Genomic DNA, 16,105 nt, shown 5'->3' with positions numbered 1-16,105 from the left:
TCATGGAAAACTTTTTGCTAATACAACTTCATCAAAGGAGTTTCTCGAGAACTGCGTAGTGTTGTTGCGTGACTCGATACTTTTGGGTGTCCAACTCGCTGAGTAAAATTTTAAGAAGTATTTGTCACAAAACTATAAAAAATTAAAAACTTTTGTATTTTGTATTTCTAAATTAAATTTTTTATATTGTGGACTTTTAAATTAAATTAGAATTTGGATTAAAATAATAAAATGAAAAATAGTTTTTTATTTAGTAAAATTTTATGTTCCCGTACACGAGAAAAATGGTAAGTACAGAGTCATATATTTGTAATATATAAGTTTAGCTTAATATATAAAGCACTCGATACCGGAAAGTATATAAGAAGAACATTAAACAATTATAAATTGTAAAGGAGAATGTTTTCTTTTCAAAAACTATTGTGATTGTGAAACCGGAAATTCTTTTCATGTGTAAAACTCTAACAGTTTAAAATATTTTAATAGTTAATAAAAATATTTTTAATTAGAAGATAATAGATACGTAAATATAATTTTAATTGTGATCTGATAAATAACATTAGACTATCAAGAATGATATAGAAACGTTTTCTCTATTCGGCGGTCTAAGAAAACATTCTCTCAGAAGCACTCTCAAGGACAACGTCCGCAGCAAGCAGTATTATCGATATTTTATTTAATATTCTTCATGTCTATATTTACATTTTATTTGTGTTTCAAAATTAAATATCAATAAAATATATAAAATTAGCGCAGTGATTAAACGTTCGCTTTCTAAACCAGAATCCGAGGGTCTTAAGCCAGCGTTTAAGATTGTTTTGATATTCTTTGTCGTCATAGTAATTTAATAAAAACAAAATTTGAATTCATATAATATAAAATATAATATATATAATATAATATAATAACAATTCGATAAAAAAATTTATTGAAATAATTAAAATAAAATATTTGCATATAAACTTCTTGGTTCTTGTTTAGAGCGACAAAAAACTGCATAAATTTATAGATTATTAAAAAAAGATATTTATTATTTTATTTATTATATTAATTGAATGCAGATCATTGAGGTAAAATTTAAATTTGTTAAATGCAAAAAAAAAACATTTACGCAGAAACTTTGTGTAAGTAGCTTCGCTAAGAGGGCAATATTTTTAGTCAAACATAAGTGCATCCAGTTTTGAAGACATGGACGAAAACTGTCCATAAGGATCTTTCTTTAATTTTTTCAAAACTTTCCTCTAAGGCCGTCACTAAGTTGGATCGAACCTTCTACAGATACATGTCTTCGAGGACAGATCGATTGCAACTAAGTTCCTAACATTAAATAAAATTTAAATACATTTTTTAAGAAGATAGTGATTTAGGAATCAGGAATGACACCATCTGGTATTTTATCGTTCTTGTTACTACTTACCTAGAGACTACACCTACTTATTCTTTGTGGATAAATTGGATAAATTGGATAACATTTCTTTCTTTCTTTTTGTAAATTGACTAGTATCAAGACGTATACATTAATCAAGACACTAATGTATACATAGCCATAACGCATGAAGCTACTAGAATATCGAGAAAGTTTTTAGTTGTGACACAAATCACAATAATGTTTTGACCGCCGTGACCAGGTGCAGAAAGTCTCGTTAGTGTGATCAAAGTTTAATTAAAATTTATCTCTTGCTATCATTTCCACAACTGTGACCACGGCTTGTCCTTATATGGACAGTTCCTTAAAAATTTTTATAAATAAATAAATAAATATAAGTATGAATAATAAAAATTTGGAAAATTTTACTGAAATGGACAGTTATGATCAAGACGACGTCATTGAAAATGTGAAAATGTGTTTTTGAATAGATTATAATAATATAGAAAAATGCGAAATCTGATATATAGAATACGATGGCATGCACGTCTTATTAATTGATGGGTTAAGAAATTTGTTTGTATTTGATAAAAAGGAGTGGTCAGGTGATCGCTTACGTCACGACTAGGTCAACCTTTGGGTTTGTCACTAACATGCAGTGATGCTCAGAGCATCAATTCTATAAAGTTGGGGAACTGATTTATATGCATTGTTCGATATATTTGGTATATATCTAATGTTTCTTCAAGTAATTCATGCACGAATTATGTGCATAAAAAAGTAATTCAACTAAAACATTAAAATTAACTGTGAAGCACATGTTTTATATTGTAATTTAATATTTAGTTCTTTTAGAAATAAGGTATCACAATTTCAACTTAATTTTAACTACAACAAATTTAAATAATAAATAAATTAAAGATATATATAAAATTAATTATACTAAATATGATATAAACCCGAAAGTTGTAATGTACATATTTCCAATGTCCTATTTCATCACTTTGTTGAAGGACGTTGAGAATTCTTCGGTACTCGGTATTCGGTATACGGTATTCAGTGAACATTAACTTATTGCAGTAAAAAGTAATAAGTAAAGAAATATTTATGGAAATAAAAATTAAATATGAGAATAAGTTTTACTTGAATTTTATATTACTTTTTCATATTTTTCATATAACATTATCGAAAAAGAATTAAATAGGGGCGTTGGTATTCTGTTGTCGAGATATGTCTGAATATCCTTTATAAGTGTTGGGAGCTAGAATATATTTACATATTAGTTTGGCGATACTGAGAACATTTACTCTCCCAACAAATATAACAGTTGGTGTTAACATTTATATTAAATTAATATTTGCAGAATTATATGCGTAGTATAAGCATAGGTTTCTTCCAGGAGCTGTTAAGTGTGTTTCACCAACACATTTTTAAGTTAAGTAGAAGATCTATGAAATCGGGACATTCCTGTCCATTTGATAAAACTATATACAGACTTAACTCGAATATTTTAGTTCTAGTAAAAATTTTCGACAACATATAAATTATTTTGTTTTGAATATGAATTTATGCAGTAACTGAAATATCTGAAATGCAAAGAGATTAAGCTAATCAGAAAATTTAGTATAGAATGAAATAAATCAATAAAGTAAACGGTTTAAAAAATTTTTGTACTTCTTTTATTTGACTTCACAAAGAGCGGTTCCATATAGTTTTATGTAAAAATCTTAAAATGGGGTTCTTTTTGCTTTCGCTCTCAGTTCATACTCTACTTCTGCTTGACTCGAGTTCGAATGTTTATCTATATATAGTATGTGTAATCATAATAGATTTCACATGCTAAGCTTATACTACATTTTTTTGTATATGATATATTGTGTATAGATTATAAATGATTCTAATATAAAATTTAAATATTTTGTTGACGTGATGAAATTCAACATATGGTATATTAACCGTTTGTTGTCATCCATCAAAACTTAGCCAAGTATTAAAAAAATCTTTGTTTGTCTTTGTCAACTGCCCAGCGGTTGCAAGACGTAGACTCGATTACCTTGGAAGCGGGATATTAGTCCCATGTCAAATAGGTAAAATTAAGCCCACAGCAATTACAAGATTTATATATAGTCTAAAATTGTCTTAGTTGGGCCTTTAGGCTCACAATAGATCTTTTAGGTCGCGGTGCTTCAATAGCCTATTACTTAAATAAATAAATAAGGTGGGGCAAAACAACAGTAACAGAAAATCCAAAATATGGCACAAAACAGCACCAAAAGAATTTGAGAAATGTGCTACAAGACAGCATCAACAGAAAATAGCAACATGCGTGACAAAGCAACACGCGGCACTAATGAACGGCTTAACAAGAAGAAACCCACTAAACCACCACGTTTTTGGTTGTGAAATTCCTTGTCGCTTCACACAAATGCGTACCACGTGCGTTGAGAGAAGGATCGAATTTAAAATAGAGTTTAAAGTTTACTAATAATTTATTGTTTAAAGTTTACGTATTATAAAATAGACCAAGTGGAACTAGACAGGTACAGCAGTAATACAGGTATGCACATTATAGTGTAAAATATAGTACATAAATATGATAAAGTGAAACAAGATCAAATAATATAGAGAATTAGAGAAAACAAGATCTAAAAGAAGGGTTTATAAATATGTTAAAATAGTGGGTAAAAAATAAAATAAAAGAAATAAAAAAGTGAAACTAAACAAATAGTGCATTACTAGTGAAATAAAAAAATAAAATAAGAAATGTAGAAATGAAGCCACTTATCTTATCGGTAGGTGTGAGCAAGATGCACTAACATAGAGTGAAAAAAGCACTAACACTAACCGAAATCACTGAAATTATTCACCAATTCACCTTTTTGAGGTACTCTTGAGAACGGAATATTTGGAAAAATCTACCACGACGATCGTAAAAAAGAGTGTGGTTATATTTTTGTGTTCTGATATTTTGACAAAATATTTTTGGTACAAAATTTACGGCGCAATTACTCAACAAAAAGTACTTAAAATCGCAAGTAGTAGCATATTGTATTGTTAATACATTTAATAAGTAATAAGCTGTGAAAATAAATTTTATGATATACCACATATAAAAAAATGGGGGAAAAAAGTGCGATAGGATGTGAAAATTTTAAGTCCCTTTATAAATTCCCGGACAACAATGAAGAACGAAGGTAAACTTTGCATTTAAGTTTTACTTATATTTTTGACATAAGTGTTTTGCACAATTGTTTTACAGTAGGTCTGTTCCTCAAGCTACCCATAGTAAAACTCATGTAAAACACAAGTAAAGTACAAACTGAGAGCGCAACACTAATAAAATGTCAAATTACGCTCATTACGCAGATTTCAATGGAACAGCTTTGTATAAAATCTGGTGAGAACACCAGTGCCGCGCAAATAAACAAATAAAAATTTAAATTCAAAGCACAACAGCTGATTCCCACTTCAACACAAATTTTACTTGAAATAAAATGTAGGAGTAAAGTCTGTGTAGCATTTTCAAATTTCGACAGAGATGTTACGCTCTTTCAGAGACTCTCATTCACTCGAAAATTTGCTGGTGGAACGCACTACACATAGTAACTACACATAGTTACTCAAAGTTACAACGAGTAGCTCGTGGAACAGACCTGGTATATGTGGAATAACAGATATGGATGCGTTAATTAAAATATATGTCAGTGGTTATTCATGTTCGTGATGATAAAGAAATAAAATTATAAAAAAAATGTGTGATAAAAACATTAATTTAGTACGAATAACATTTCCCAAATTATTTTGAAATATTCTTACCATTTTCAATAAAATTAGTTTTAAAATTATTATATGTATAATAAAACAAAAAATCTTTACAATTACGGTTTTTATATTTCTTGTAGTTTATATATATAGTATAGGTTTATACTAGCAATTGAAAATTGAATATGTATCTTACTGATCAGTTATGTCATTAAATATATGTCTAAAATGATATGTGATTGCAATGGCATGTATTTATTAAAATTTAATTGTATAACTAATTTGTTTATATATAACCTTTAAAAATATATATATATTTTTTTTTATATTACATTTAAACAAAGTGTAGAGTTTAAATTAACAACAACTAGTCATATTGACAAGAGGTAACAAGAGGTTTTTTAATTTAATATATTACAAGTAATATTACCTTTCTAAGGCGAGCATATAGATCTGAACTAGTCATCTCTGGTTGAAACGTCTCAATAGGTCCTTTGACTTGAAACGACTTAAGTGTCTGTGTGTAACATCGTAAAGTATCGCCGGAATAGTTCTGTTTAAAAGTTAACGCAGCCTGTCACAATATGTTTTAGCAGCCTTTTGTGTTTCTTGGTTCACAGTAGGTGTTTCAAGGTCGCGATGTAGATCAGTATTTCGCACATATCACGAAGCATTCACTGCATCCCTAAGTGCTTTGTTTTGTTGTGAACCCTTGTATTATATTTATTATATGTTTGTTTGGACACTACAGAGCCATAAAGGCTTGAAGACTTGTTTGTGTATCATAAGCTTGTTCTGCTGAGATACCTTAGATCTCCTTCTAACAAACCAAGCTAACCTTTTATATTTAATATTAGTTAGTTTTTTTTTAACATGAGCTTTCCATCTTGGTTTGGCATCTAAGCTCATACCCAGATATTTCGAATTAACAACTGGAATTTTTCCGCTATTTAAAAATAATGGAATTGGAATTTCTTTTTTGTTAGTAAAGTCTACAAATTTGTTAGTAAAGTGGTTAAATTTTGAACTATTTACTATCAGTTTCCATTTATTAATTCATTGTTCAATTTCTTGAAGAGCGGTTTATAGCTTTGTGACAGACACCGTTGTTTGGATCTGTAGCCATTATTACCATCTGCAAAAGTTTCCACAAAACACAATATACCTCACTGGCAAGCCATATGTGTATAGCAGATAGAACAATGTGCCTAGTATGTAATTTAACCCGGTGGTACCTTTTGCCAATATACGATTCCAGTAGTTCACAGTATTGCTGTGGCAGAATAGTGTTTAGCTTATATACAAGGACAGAATGCCAGACGCCGTCAAAAGCCGTTGAGATATCAAGAAACACATCTGAACAAGTGTCCTTGCTTTCTAAGGCCTTTTCGATTTCGTGCGTAACTCTATTCATTTGCTTGATCGTTGCGTGTTTTTTACGAAATCTAAACTGATGATATGGAATAAAATTTCTTTGCAAACTATTTTTTTCAAGTCTTTTACAAATTATGTGCACAAAAAAGTAATTCAACTAAAACATTAAAATTAACTGTGAAGCACATGTTTTATATTGTAATTTAATATTTAGTTCTTTTAGAAATAAGGTATCACAATTTCAACTTAATTTTAACTACAACAAATTTAAATAATAAATAAATTAAAGATATATATAAAATTAATTATACTAAATATGATATAAACCCGAAAGTTGTAATGTACATATTTCCAATGTCCTATTTCATCACTTTGTTGAAGGACGTTGAGAATTCTTCGGTACTCGGTATTCGGTATACGGTATTCAGTGAACATTAACTTATTGCAGTAAAAAGTAATAAGTAAAGAAATATTTATGGAAATAAAAATTAAATATGAGAATAAGTTTTACTTGAATTTTATATTACTTTTTCATATTTTTCATATAACATTATCGAAAAAGAATTAAAAAGGGGCGTTGGTATTCTGTTGTCGAGATATGTCTGAATATCCTTTTTAAGTGTTGGGAGCTAGAATATATTTACATATTAGTTTGGCGATACTGAGAACATTTACTCTCCCAACAAATATAACAGTTGGTGTTAACATTTATATTAAATTAATATTTGCAGAATTATATGCGTAGTATAAGCATAGGTTTCTTCCAGGAGCTGTTAAGTGTGTTTCACCAACACATTTTTAAGTTAAGTAGAAGATCTATGAAATCGGGACATTCCTGTCCATTTGATAAAACTATATACAGACTTAACTCGAATATTTTAGTTCTAGTAAAAATTTTCGACAACATATAAATTATTTTGTTTTGAATATGAATTTATGCAGTAACTGAAATATCTGAAATGCAAAGAGATTAAGCTAATCAGAAAATTTAGTATAGAATGAAATAAATCAATAAAGTAAACGGTTTAAAAAATTTTTGTACTTCTTTTATTTGACTTCACAAAGAGCGGTTCCATATAGTTTTATGTAAAAATCTTAAAATGGGGTTCTTTTTGCTTTCGCTCTCAGTTCATACTCTACTTCTGCTTGACTCGAGTTCGAATGTTTATCTATATATAGTATGTGTAATCATAATAGATTTCACATGCTAAACTTATACTACATTTTTTTGTATATGATATATTGTGTATAGATTATAAATGATTCTAATATAAAATTTAAATATTTTGTTGACGTGATGAAATTCAACATATGGTATATTAACCGTTTGTTGTCATCCATCAAAACTTAGCCAAGTATTAAAAAAATCTTTGTTTGTCTTTGTCAACTGCCCAGCGGTTGCAAGACGTAGACTCGATTACCTTGGAAGCGGGATATTAGTCCCATGTCAAATAGGTAAAATTAAGCCCACAGCAATTACAAGATTTATATATAGTCTAAAATTGTCTTAGTTGGGCCTTTAGGCTCACAATAGATCTTTTAGGTCGCGGTGCTTCAATAGCCTATTACTTAAATAAATAAATAAGGTGGGGCAAAACAACAGTAACAGAAAATCCAAAATATGGCACAAAACAGCACCAAAAGAATTTGAGAAATGTGCTACAAGACAGCATCAACAGAAAATAGCAACATGCGTGACAAAGCAACACGCGGCACTAATGAACGGCTTAACAAGAAGAAACCCACTAAACCACCACGTTTTTGGTTGTGAAATTCCTTGTCGCTTCACACAAATGCGTACCACGTGCGTTGAGAGAAGGATCGAATTTAAAATAGAGTTTAAAGTTTACTAATAATTTATTGTTTAAAGTTTACGTATTATAAAATAGACCAAGTGGAACTAGACAGGTACAGCAGTAATACAGGTATGCACATTATAGTGTAAAATATAGTACATAAATATGATAAAGTGAAACAAGATCAAATAATATAGAGAATTAGAGAAAACAAGATCTAAAAGAAGGGTTTATAAATATGTTAAAATAGTGGGTAAAAAATAAAATAAAAGAAATAAAAAAGTGAAACTAAACAAATAGTGCATTACTAGTGAAATAAAAAAATAAAATAAGAAATGTAGAAATGAAGCCACTTATCTTATCGGTAGGTGTGAGCAAGATGCACTAACATAGAGTGAAAAAAGCACTAACACTAACCGAAATCACTGAAATTATTCACCAATTCACCTTTTTGAGGTACTCTTGAGAACGGAATATTTGGAAAAATCTACCACGACGATCGTAAAAAAGAGTGTGGTTATATTTTTGTGTTCTGATATTTTGACAAAATATTTTTGGTACAAAATTTACGGCGCAATTACTCAACAAAAAGTACTTAAAATCGCAAGTAGTAGCATATTGTATTGTTAATACATTTAATAAGTAATAAGCTGTGAAAATAAATTTTATGATATACCACATATAAAAAAATGGGGGAAAAAAGTGCGATAGGATGTGAAAATTTTAAGTCCCTTTATAAATTCCCGGACAACAATGAAGAACGAAGGTAAACTTTGCATTTAAGTTTTACTTATATTTTTGACATAAGTGTTTTGCACAATTGTTTTACAGTAGGTCTGTTCCTCAAGCTACCCATAGTAAAACTCATGTAAAACACAAGTAAAGTACAAACTGAGAGCGCAACACTAATAAAATGTCAAATTACGCTCATTACGCAGATTTCAATGGAACAGCTTTGTATAAAATCTGGTGAGAACACCAGTGCCGCGCAAATAAACAAATAAAAATTTAAATTCAAAGCACAACAGCTGATTCCCACTTCAACACAAATTTTACTTGAAATAAAATGTAGGAGTAAAGTCTGTGTAGCATTTTCAAATTTCGACAGAGATGTTACGCTCTTTCAGAGACTCTCATTCACTCGAAAATTTGCTGGTGGAACGCACTACACATAGTAACTACACATAGTTACTCAAAGTTACAACGAGTAGCTCGTGGAACAGACCTGGTATATGTGGAATAACAGATATGGATGCGTTAATTAAAATATATGTCAGTGGTTATTCATGTTCGTGATGATAAAGAAATAAAATTATAAAAAAAATGTGTGATAAAAACATTAATTTAGTACGAATAACATTTCCCAAATTATTTTGAAATATTCTTACCATTTTCAATAAAATTAGTTTTAAAATTATTATATGTATAATAAAACAAAAAATCTTTACAATTACGGTTTTTATATTTCTTGTAGTTTATATATATAGTATAGGTTTATACTAGCAATTGAAAATTGAATATGTATCTTACTGATCAGTTATGTCATTAAATATATGTCTAAAATGATATGTGATTGCAATGGCATGTATTTATTAAAATTTAATTGTATAACTAATTTGTTTATATATAACCTTTAAAAATATATATATATTTTTTTTTATATTACATTTAAACAAAGTGTAGAGTTTAAATTAACAACAACTAGTCATATTGACAAGAGGTAACAAGAGGTTTTTTAATTTAATATATTACAAGTAATATTACCTTTCTAAGGCGAGCATATAGATCTGAACTAGTCATCTCTGGTTGAAACGTCTCAATAGGTCCTTTGACTTGAAACGACTTAAGTGTCTGTGTGTAACATCGTAAAGTATCGCCGGAATAGTTCTGTTTAAAAGTTAACGCAGCCTGTCACAATATGTTTTAGCAGCCTTTTGTGTTTCTTGGTTCACAGTAGGTGTTTCAAGGTCGCGATGTAGATCAGTATTTCGCACATATCACGAAGCATTCACTGCATCCCTAAGTGCTTTGTTTTGTTGTGAACCCTTGTATTATATTTATTATATGTTTGTTTGGACACTACAGAGCCATAAAGGCTTGAAGACTTGTTTGTGTATCATAAGCTTGTTCTGCTGAGATACCTTAGATCTCCTTCTAACAAACCAAGCTAACCTTTTATATTTAATATTAGTTAGTTTTTTTTTAACATGAGCTTTCCATCTTGGTTTGGCATCTAAGCTCATACCCAGATATTTCGAATTAACAACTGGAATTTTTCCGCTATTTAAAAATAATGGAATTGGAATTTCTTTTTTGTTAGTAAAGTCTACAAATTTGTTAGTAAAGTGGTTAAATTTTGAACTATTTACTATCAGTTTCCATTTATTAATTCATTGTTCAATTTCTTGAAGAGCGGTTTATAGCTTTGTGACAGACACCGTTGTTTGGATCTGTAGCCATTATTACCATCTGCAAAAGTTTCCACAAAACACAATATACCTCACTGGCAAGCCATATGTGTATAGCAGATAGAACAATGTGCCTAGTATGTAATTTAACCCGGTGGTACCTTTTGCCAATATACGATTCCAGTAGTTCACAGTATTGCTGTGGCAGAATAGTGTTTAGCTTATATACAAGGACAGAATGCCAGACGCCGTCAAAAGCCGTTGAGATATCAAGAAACACATCTGAACAAGTGTCCTTGCTTTCTAAGGCCTTTTCGATTTCGTGCGTAACTCTATTCATTTGCTTGATCGTTGCGTGTTTTTTACGAAATCTAAACTGATGATATGGAATAAAATTTCTTTGCAAACTATTTTTTTCAAGTCTTTTACAAATGAGCTTTTCAAATAATTTTTCTATGGATGGCAAGAGCGAGAGTGGTCTATACGAAGCTTGAGAATGTTTATCCTTGTCTGGTTTCAGAACCATCACCACTTCGGTAACTGTCCAATAACTTGGGACATGATTTGATTTTATTCCCGCTTGAAATAATTGTACAAACCTTTTGGAGGTAGCTTTTTCAACAATTCACTTTCGCTTCTTGATTTCTCCACCAACTTCTTTGTTTTTTATCAGCAAAATAGCTTCATTACCTGGATTGTTATTTGGCTCTATGTGCTGGATTTCGAGTGCCTATACAATAACGTTTTTTTGCCCAAATAAAAAAGGAAGAAATATGGGAATTGAGTCTGTGATATTTTTTCCTATCTTTCCAGAGAAAATAATTAGTTTTACTATCATATGTCAAGGTTGTAATATATTTCCCATCAGTTTCATTTTCACGGTTTTAGATTTCTTATCTCAATTTTTGAGGGTCCTATTAAGGTTTCTTTTATCTTGCATTAAACGTGATTTGCGAAGTTTTCTGTTATTACAGGATAGGTTTAAAATTTCGGTTGGATATATCTTATCAAATTGCTTACTATTCTGCTGAACTGCGCAACATCTATTTTTAAATCAAGCTAGTAAAGCTATGCGTTTTGCTCTCTAGGTCATCAATGTTTATTTGGTTCTTAAAATAATTCCAATCTGTTGGACGGTACATTAATGTTGGTTTGGGTTGCGTATATAGAATGTTATATAGAATGGGTTTTATTTAAAATGAAAATGACATCTTTAATTTGTTTGTATCAGTTGGCCAGTACTATAATATAAGTATCAGTTGGTGGACTATAAATGGACGTTATTAGGATTTTGGAACCACTCTTTTGGAACTCATCAGTTGAGAGTTTATTTTCTTGATAATGCTTAATGCTTGTATGTGGTATGGATCTTTTGATATTATTTGATTGAACTGGGGCAGGAGCTTTATTTGTTTTTTGGTCTCTTAGTTTTCGTAGCTCCTTTGTTACAACACAACCGATATGACGCTGGATGTTACTCACTATAGTTGACATTTTGGGTGACTATCATCAGGTTTTTCACAATTTATAGTTTCATGCTTTCCTGTACATTTCACAGATCTATGTTGCTTTTGACAGTAGTTTCTGGTATGGTTAAAGGATAGGCATTTGATGCACTGTGGAATAAGTTTTGAAGGTTTTATTGCTTCTATAGTTACAATCGTGTTAAGATCTCTTTAATTTCATTAATTTTATTCGTATCTTCAGTAGACTTAAATGTTAAGAAGAACATGTCCAGAGATTTCTTGGTTTTAAATTGTAGTCAAGAGTAATGTTGATGATTTATTTTTGCTTTTTTGTGACATTATTTTTTTTGTATCGTTGTAGTTGTCGGAAATGTTTACCATAATTGGTGGTAGTCGTAACTTGATTGATGGCTTTACCGTTTCATTAGATTACTTTTGTGTCATCTTCTTAAGAGTTCGTGACACAATTGGAGATTTGGTGGTTTTACGCTTTTTAGAAGCTCTTTTGTGTTTTTTTTTTAACGATCTAGTCGGTTTCTCCAGGAAGCTCTGAATGTTGACTACAAATGTTAGAAAACAAAAAATGCATATACAAGAGCTGCGTTTCAACCAATTTTACTAGCAAAACAATAACAATGGGGTGAACCCCAATTGATCAGGTTCATATTCTGGTTCAATGTGGAAAGTATGTAGAAAATAAAAGTGGAATATATTTTAATGAAAATGTCGTTGGTAATGCGATTTTAACATATGATACGGTGTAATAAAAAATATAAACAAAACTACATTACTATTTATTTATTATTTGTTTTATTTATATATTTGTTTATTATGTCATTATTATATATTTCTTTGTTTGATGTAATGTTTTAATTATTACACTAATTAAAATAATTACTTTAATAATTCATGTTTAATTATTATTGAAAATATTGTTTGATTATTTATTAAAATCAAATAATTTGAAATGAATATATGGAAATTAAGTTAAGTTCTTTTATTTAATTAGAACAGAAGAACACGTAATTTACTTGTTAAATATGCTTTATTCGTCAGAATTCTTTAAAACTCATTTCTAAATGAATCAGTATGAAATTATTCGATGTTAACCATGAGTCGTTATGACACCAGTATCAATTATATATCGCTTAACTAAATTCCATATGTCATCCACTTCACGATATTGAGGACTTATTATGTATTCCTCGTGGATATACTTATTCTGAATGAATTCATTATGAACTGCATCATTCTGTGTACAACATATATTATGCAATATGTATGCACACATAATAAAATTTGTTATTGAAGGTGTTCTTTGTTGTTCCATAAAATGTAACAATCGACGAAACCTTGTTTTCATATGATCAAGTGTGTTTTCTATGACAATTCTTGCCTTCTAATGCATTACATGCAAATCGGCAGATGTGCAGAATTAACTAAAAGGAAAGAATAATTGGGGAATTTCTTTGGTGATGCTGTACTATACAGTTGCGATCTACATAAAACTCGGCTGTCGTGTAAGGAACCAGGCTCTCTAACATGCACGTCTATGAAAAGGCAATTTGCCTGCAAGATTAAGCCATAATAATGATTCCTATTGAAGTAAGCCTCCTTGCCATAGTGTGAAGCACTTATTCTAAAATGTCTACTGTCTTTGCAATAAATCACGAACGGAAATATTTTCGGGGCTTCCACTTTTGCCATATTATTCTTTTGGCGCCAAAATTATTCACACAAATCAAAACAAAACATCAAAACGAATCCAAACAGCTGACATGATTGTTGCTTTGCCAATTACTTTGACATGTGATAAGTATCGTTTCAGCAAAGAAGATCCAGATCATTGTTGGCTAAAACGCAGCTAATGGTATTTGTCTCTATCGTGCTGATTCTATCTGCTGTTCATATATAAAAATAGTAGGCACAAAAATTCTTTTATCGAAAACATAAAACATTCAAACTATATTAAATGCTTAAATATGACATTTCCTTATTTGAGTTTTTAAATTAAAAATTTATTTCGACTTTCTTTACAATCCACAGGAAGACGAAAACACACCTTTTGATGATGGCAATGATATCACTTGACACCTTGGAACCAATAAACTCACTAGAATTAGAACCAAGTAACTCACTAGAATCCAATGAACAACGTAATATGTTTTTATCAAATTTTGGTTTAATATGTGACGAAGCATTAACATTAAACAAAGTTAAGCAACATGACAGTCCTGCAAGAGATGATTTCATGATACTGCACAAAACAATGCATTTACGAAGACGTAAACGGGCCGTTCAACCCCTAGCACGATGCCCAACAATTCCATTAACATCACCTGCTGGTGAACTGTTAATACGTGCTACAGAAGCGAACGTTACAACAGATTATATCACTAAACGTCTCGTTCATTTGGATCGATTTTGTCAAGCACCATTGTTATTGAAAGGTGTACAAAGGCCAAAATATTTTGATAAAAAGTATGTCCAAAAAAAAAATATTCGAATAACTTACAAAAAACAACAGGATCCAACAGGATGGTATCATATATATAAATATCCACGACGTCAGCATTTACAACGTCACCGTAAAGAGGATCTTGATTTCTTCAATGGGGAACTCATTAAACAGTGTCGACCACTCAAAGTACGAATCAAGAAACTTAATTATCAGGAAGTTAAACAAACAAATAAGTCACCTATGGATAGTGGTTCAAAACTGAATATTAAAAAAATCCTCAAAAATAGTCATAATGCAAAATGCGAGAAATCAGCAGCCAACCAAATACTTGTTGATACAATTGATTTATGTTCATCTGATGAGGACGAAGGCGGCGCAAAACCAAATTCGCATTCAAATAAAGCAATAAAGCAATAAAGCACCTATAGCTACGGCACTGCGTACAACCCAAACACCAAACAACTGTTTTACCGAGACCTCTAGGACCATCTATTTAATGATTTTCGAATAATATGATGAACAACACCTTTAACATCCTTTGTTCCTGTGATGAATAATTTTTTGTCATCGAATATAGAAGGCGCAAATTTCCATAATTATAATCAGGAAAATCATATGCAAAAACCAACAGGTACCAAACATCATAGGAAGTAAGTAATAATATATATACTGGTTTCAATATTGAACTCTATTTTTAATTCCTATTATTAACTAGAAAAACACACACTTTATTGACGAAATGGAAAAATTTTATTTTGCTTTAGGCTTAGTTTTTCATGACATTTTTTTTTCTTATATTTGATAAATTTAAAATTATGTTTATATGTTTTTTGCTAATAATTTGAATTAAAATGTGAAATTATAGTTTTATTTTATTTACAATTAATACTAATTCATATTTGGCATATGATTAAACCCATTTAACTATTTTTGCAAATGATAATTTATTAAGTTTCTGTAACTCATTGCTTATATTGAACTAAACTATATATTAAAGTACTTAAAAAGTTAAAATAGTTTCAATAATTATTTAAATCAAGAATATGATTTTATTAAATAAGATTTTTAATCTAAAACTTTGAAATATTTTATATATATATTTATTTGTATTTCTTTGAATAATTTAAAGTTTTTTTACTTTCACTATATTGTAAGTCCATTTCAGATTAAGGTATTGTCGTTACATATTTCATATATAGTAATCATTTCATGATATTTTATATTTTAAATTTAATATTTGTTTTATAAATATTACATTAACTGAAAAAAAACGACTTTGGAAATTTTTGTGACATTGTCCAAATGCAATCTGTACTACAAAAACCAATTTGAACATTTTTGTGACATGTTTCATTGTTTCTTAAAGTTGTTACTTATAAATTATTTATTATTTTAACATATTTTTTTCAAAAATTTTTTACAATTCTTTATATAAATAAAATAAGCAATAAAATTTTGAATTCATTTATCGA

At 29.6% G+C, this 16,105-nt stretch overlaps 1 protein-coding gene across 1 annotated transcript; it reads left to right on the top strand.

Moving 5' to 3' along the window:
* Positions 1-14,243: 14,243 nt before the first annotated feature.
* Positions 14,244-15,050, top strand: LOC119688779. Its single transcript, XM_038103445.1, has 2 exons — positions 14,244-14,624; positions 14,700-15,050. The coding sequence occupies exons 1-2, from the start codon at positions 14,244-14,246 to the stop codon at positions 15,048-15,050; spliced, it is 732 nt and encodes a 243-aa protein (XP_037959373.1).
* The last annotated feature ends 1,055 nt before the right edge of the window (positions 15,051-16,105 follow it).

Source organism: Teleopsis dalmanni, chromosome X (genome assembly GCF_002237135.1).
Source record: "Teleopsis dalmanni isolate 2A chromosome X, ASM223713v2, whole genome shotgun sequence".
NCBI lineage: Eukaryota > Metazoa > Arthropoda > Insecta > Diptera > Diopsidae > Teleopsis > Teleopsis dalmanni.
Note: the sequence above shows the minus strand (reverse complement) of the source record. Positions and strands in the feature narration are given on the sequence as shown.

Bases quoted from the DNA above. Each gene is read 5' to 3' on its own strand.
- LOC119688779 (XM_038103445.1), top strand. From the start codon at position 14,244: ATGGCAATGATATCACTTGACACCTTGGAACCAATAAACTCACTAGAA. The intron at 14,625-14,699 runs GTACAAAGGCCA...AAAAAACAACAG, and splicing joins CACCATTGTTATTGAAAGGT to GATCCAACAGGATGGTATCA.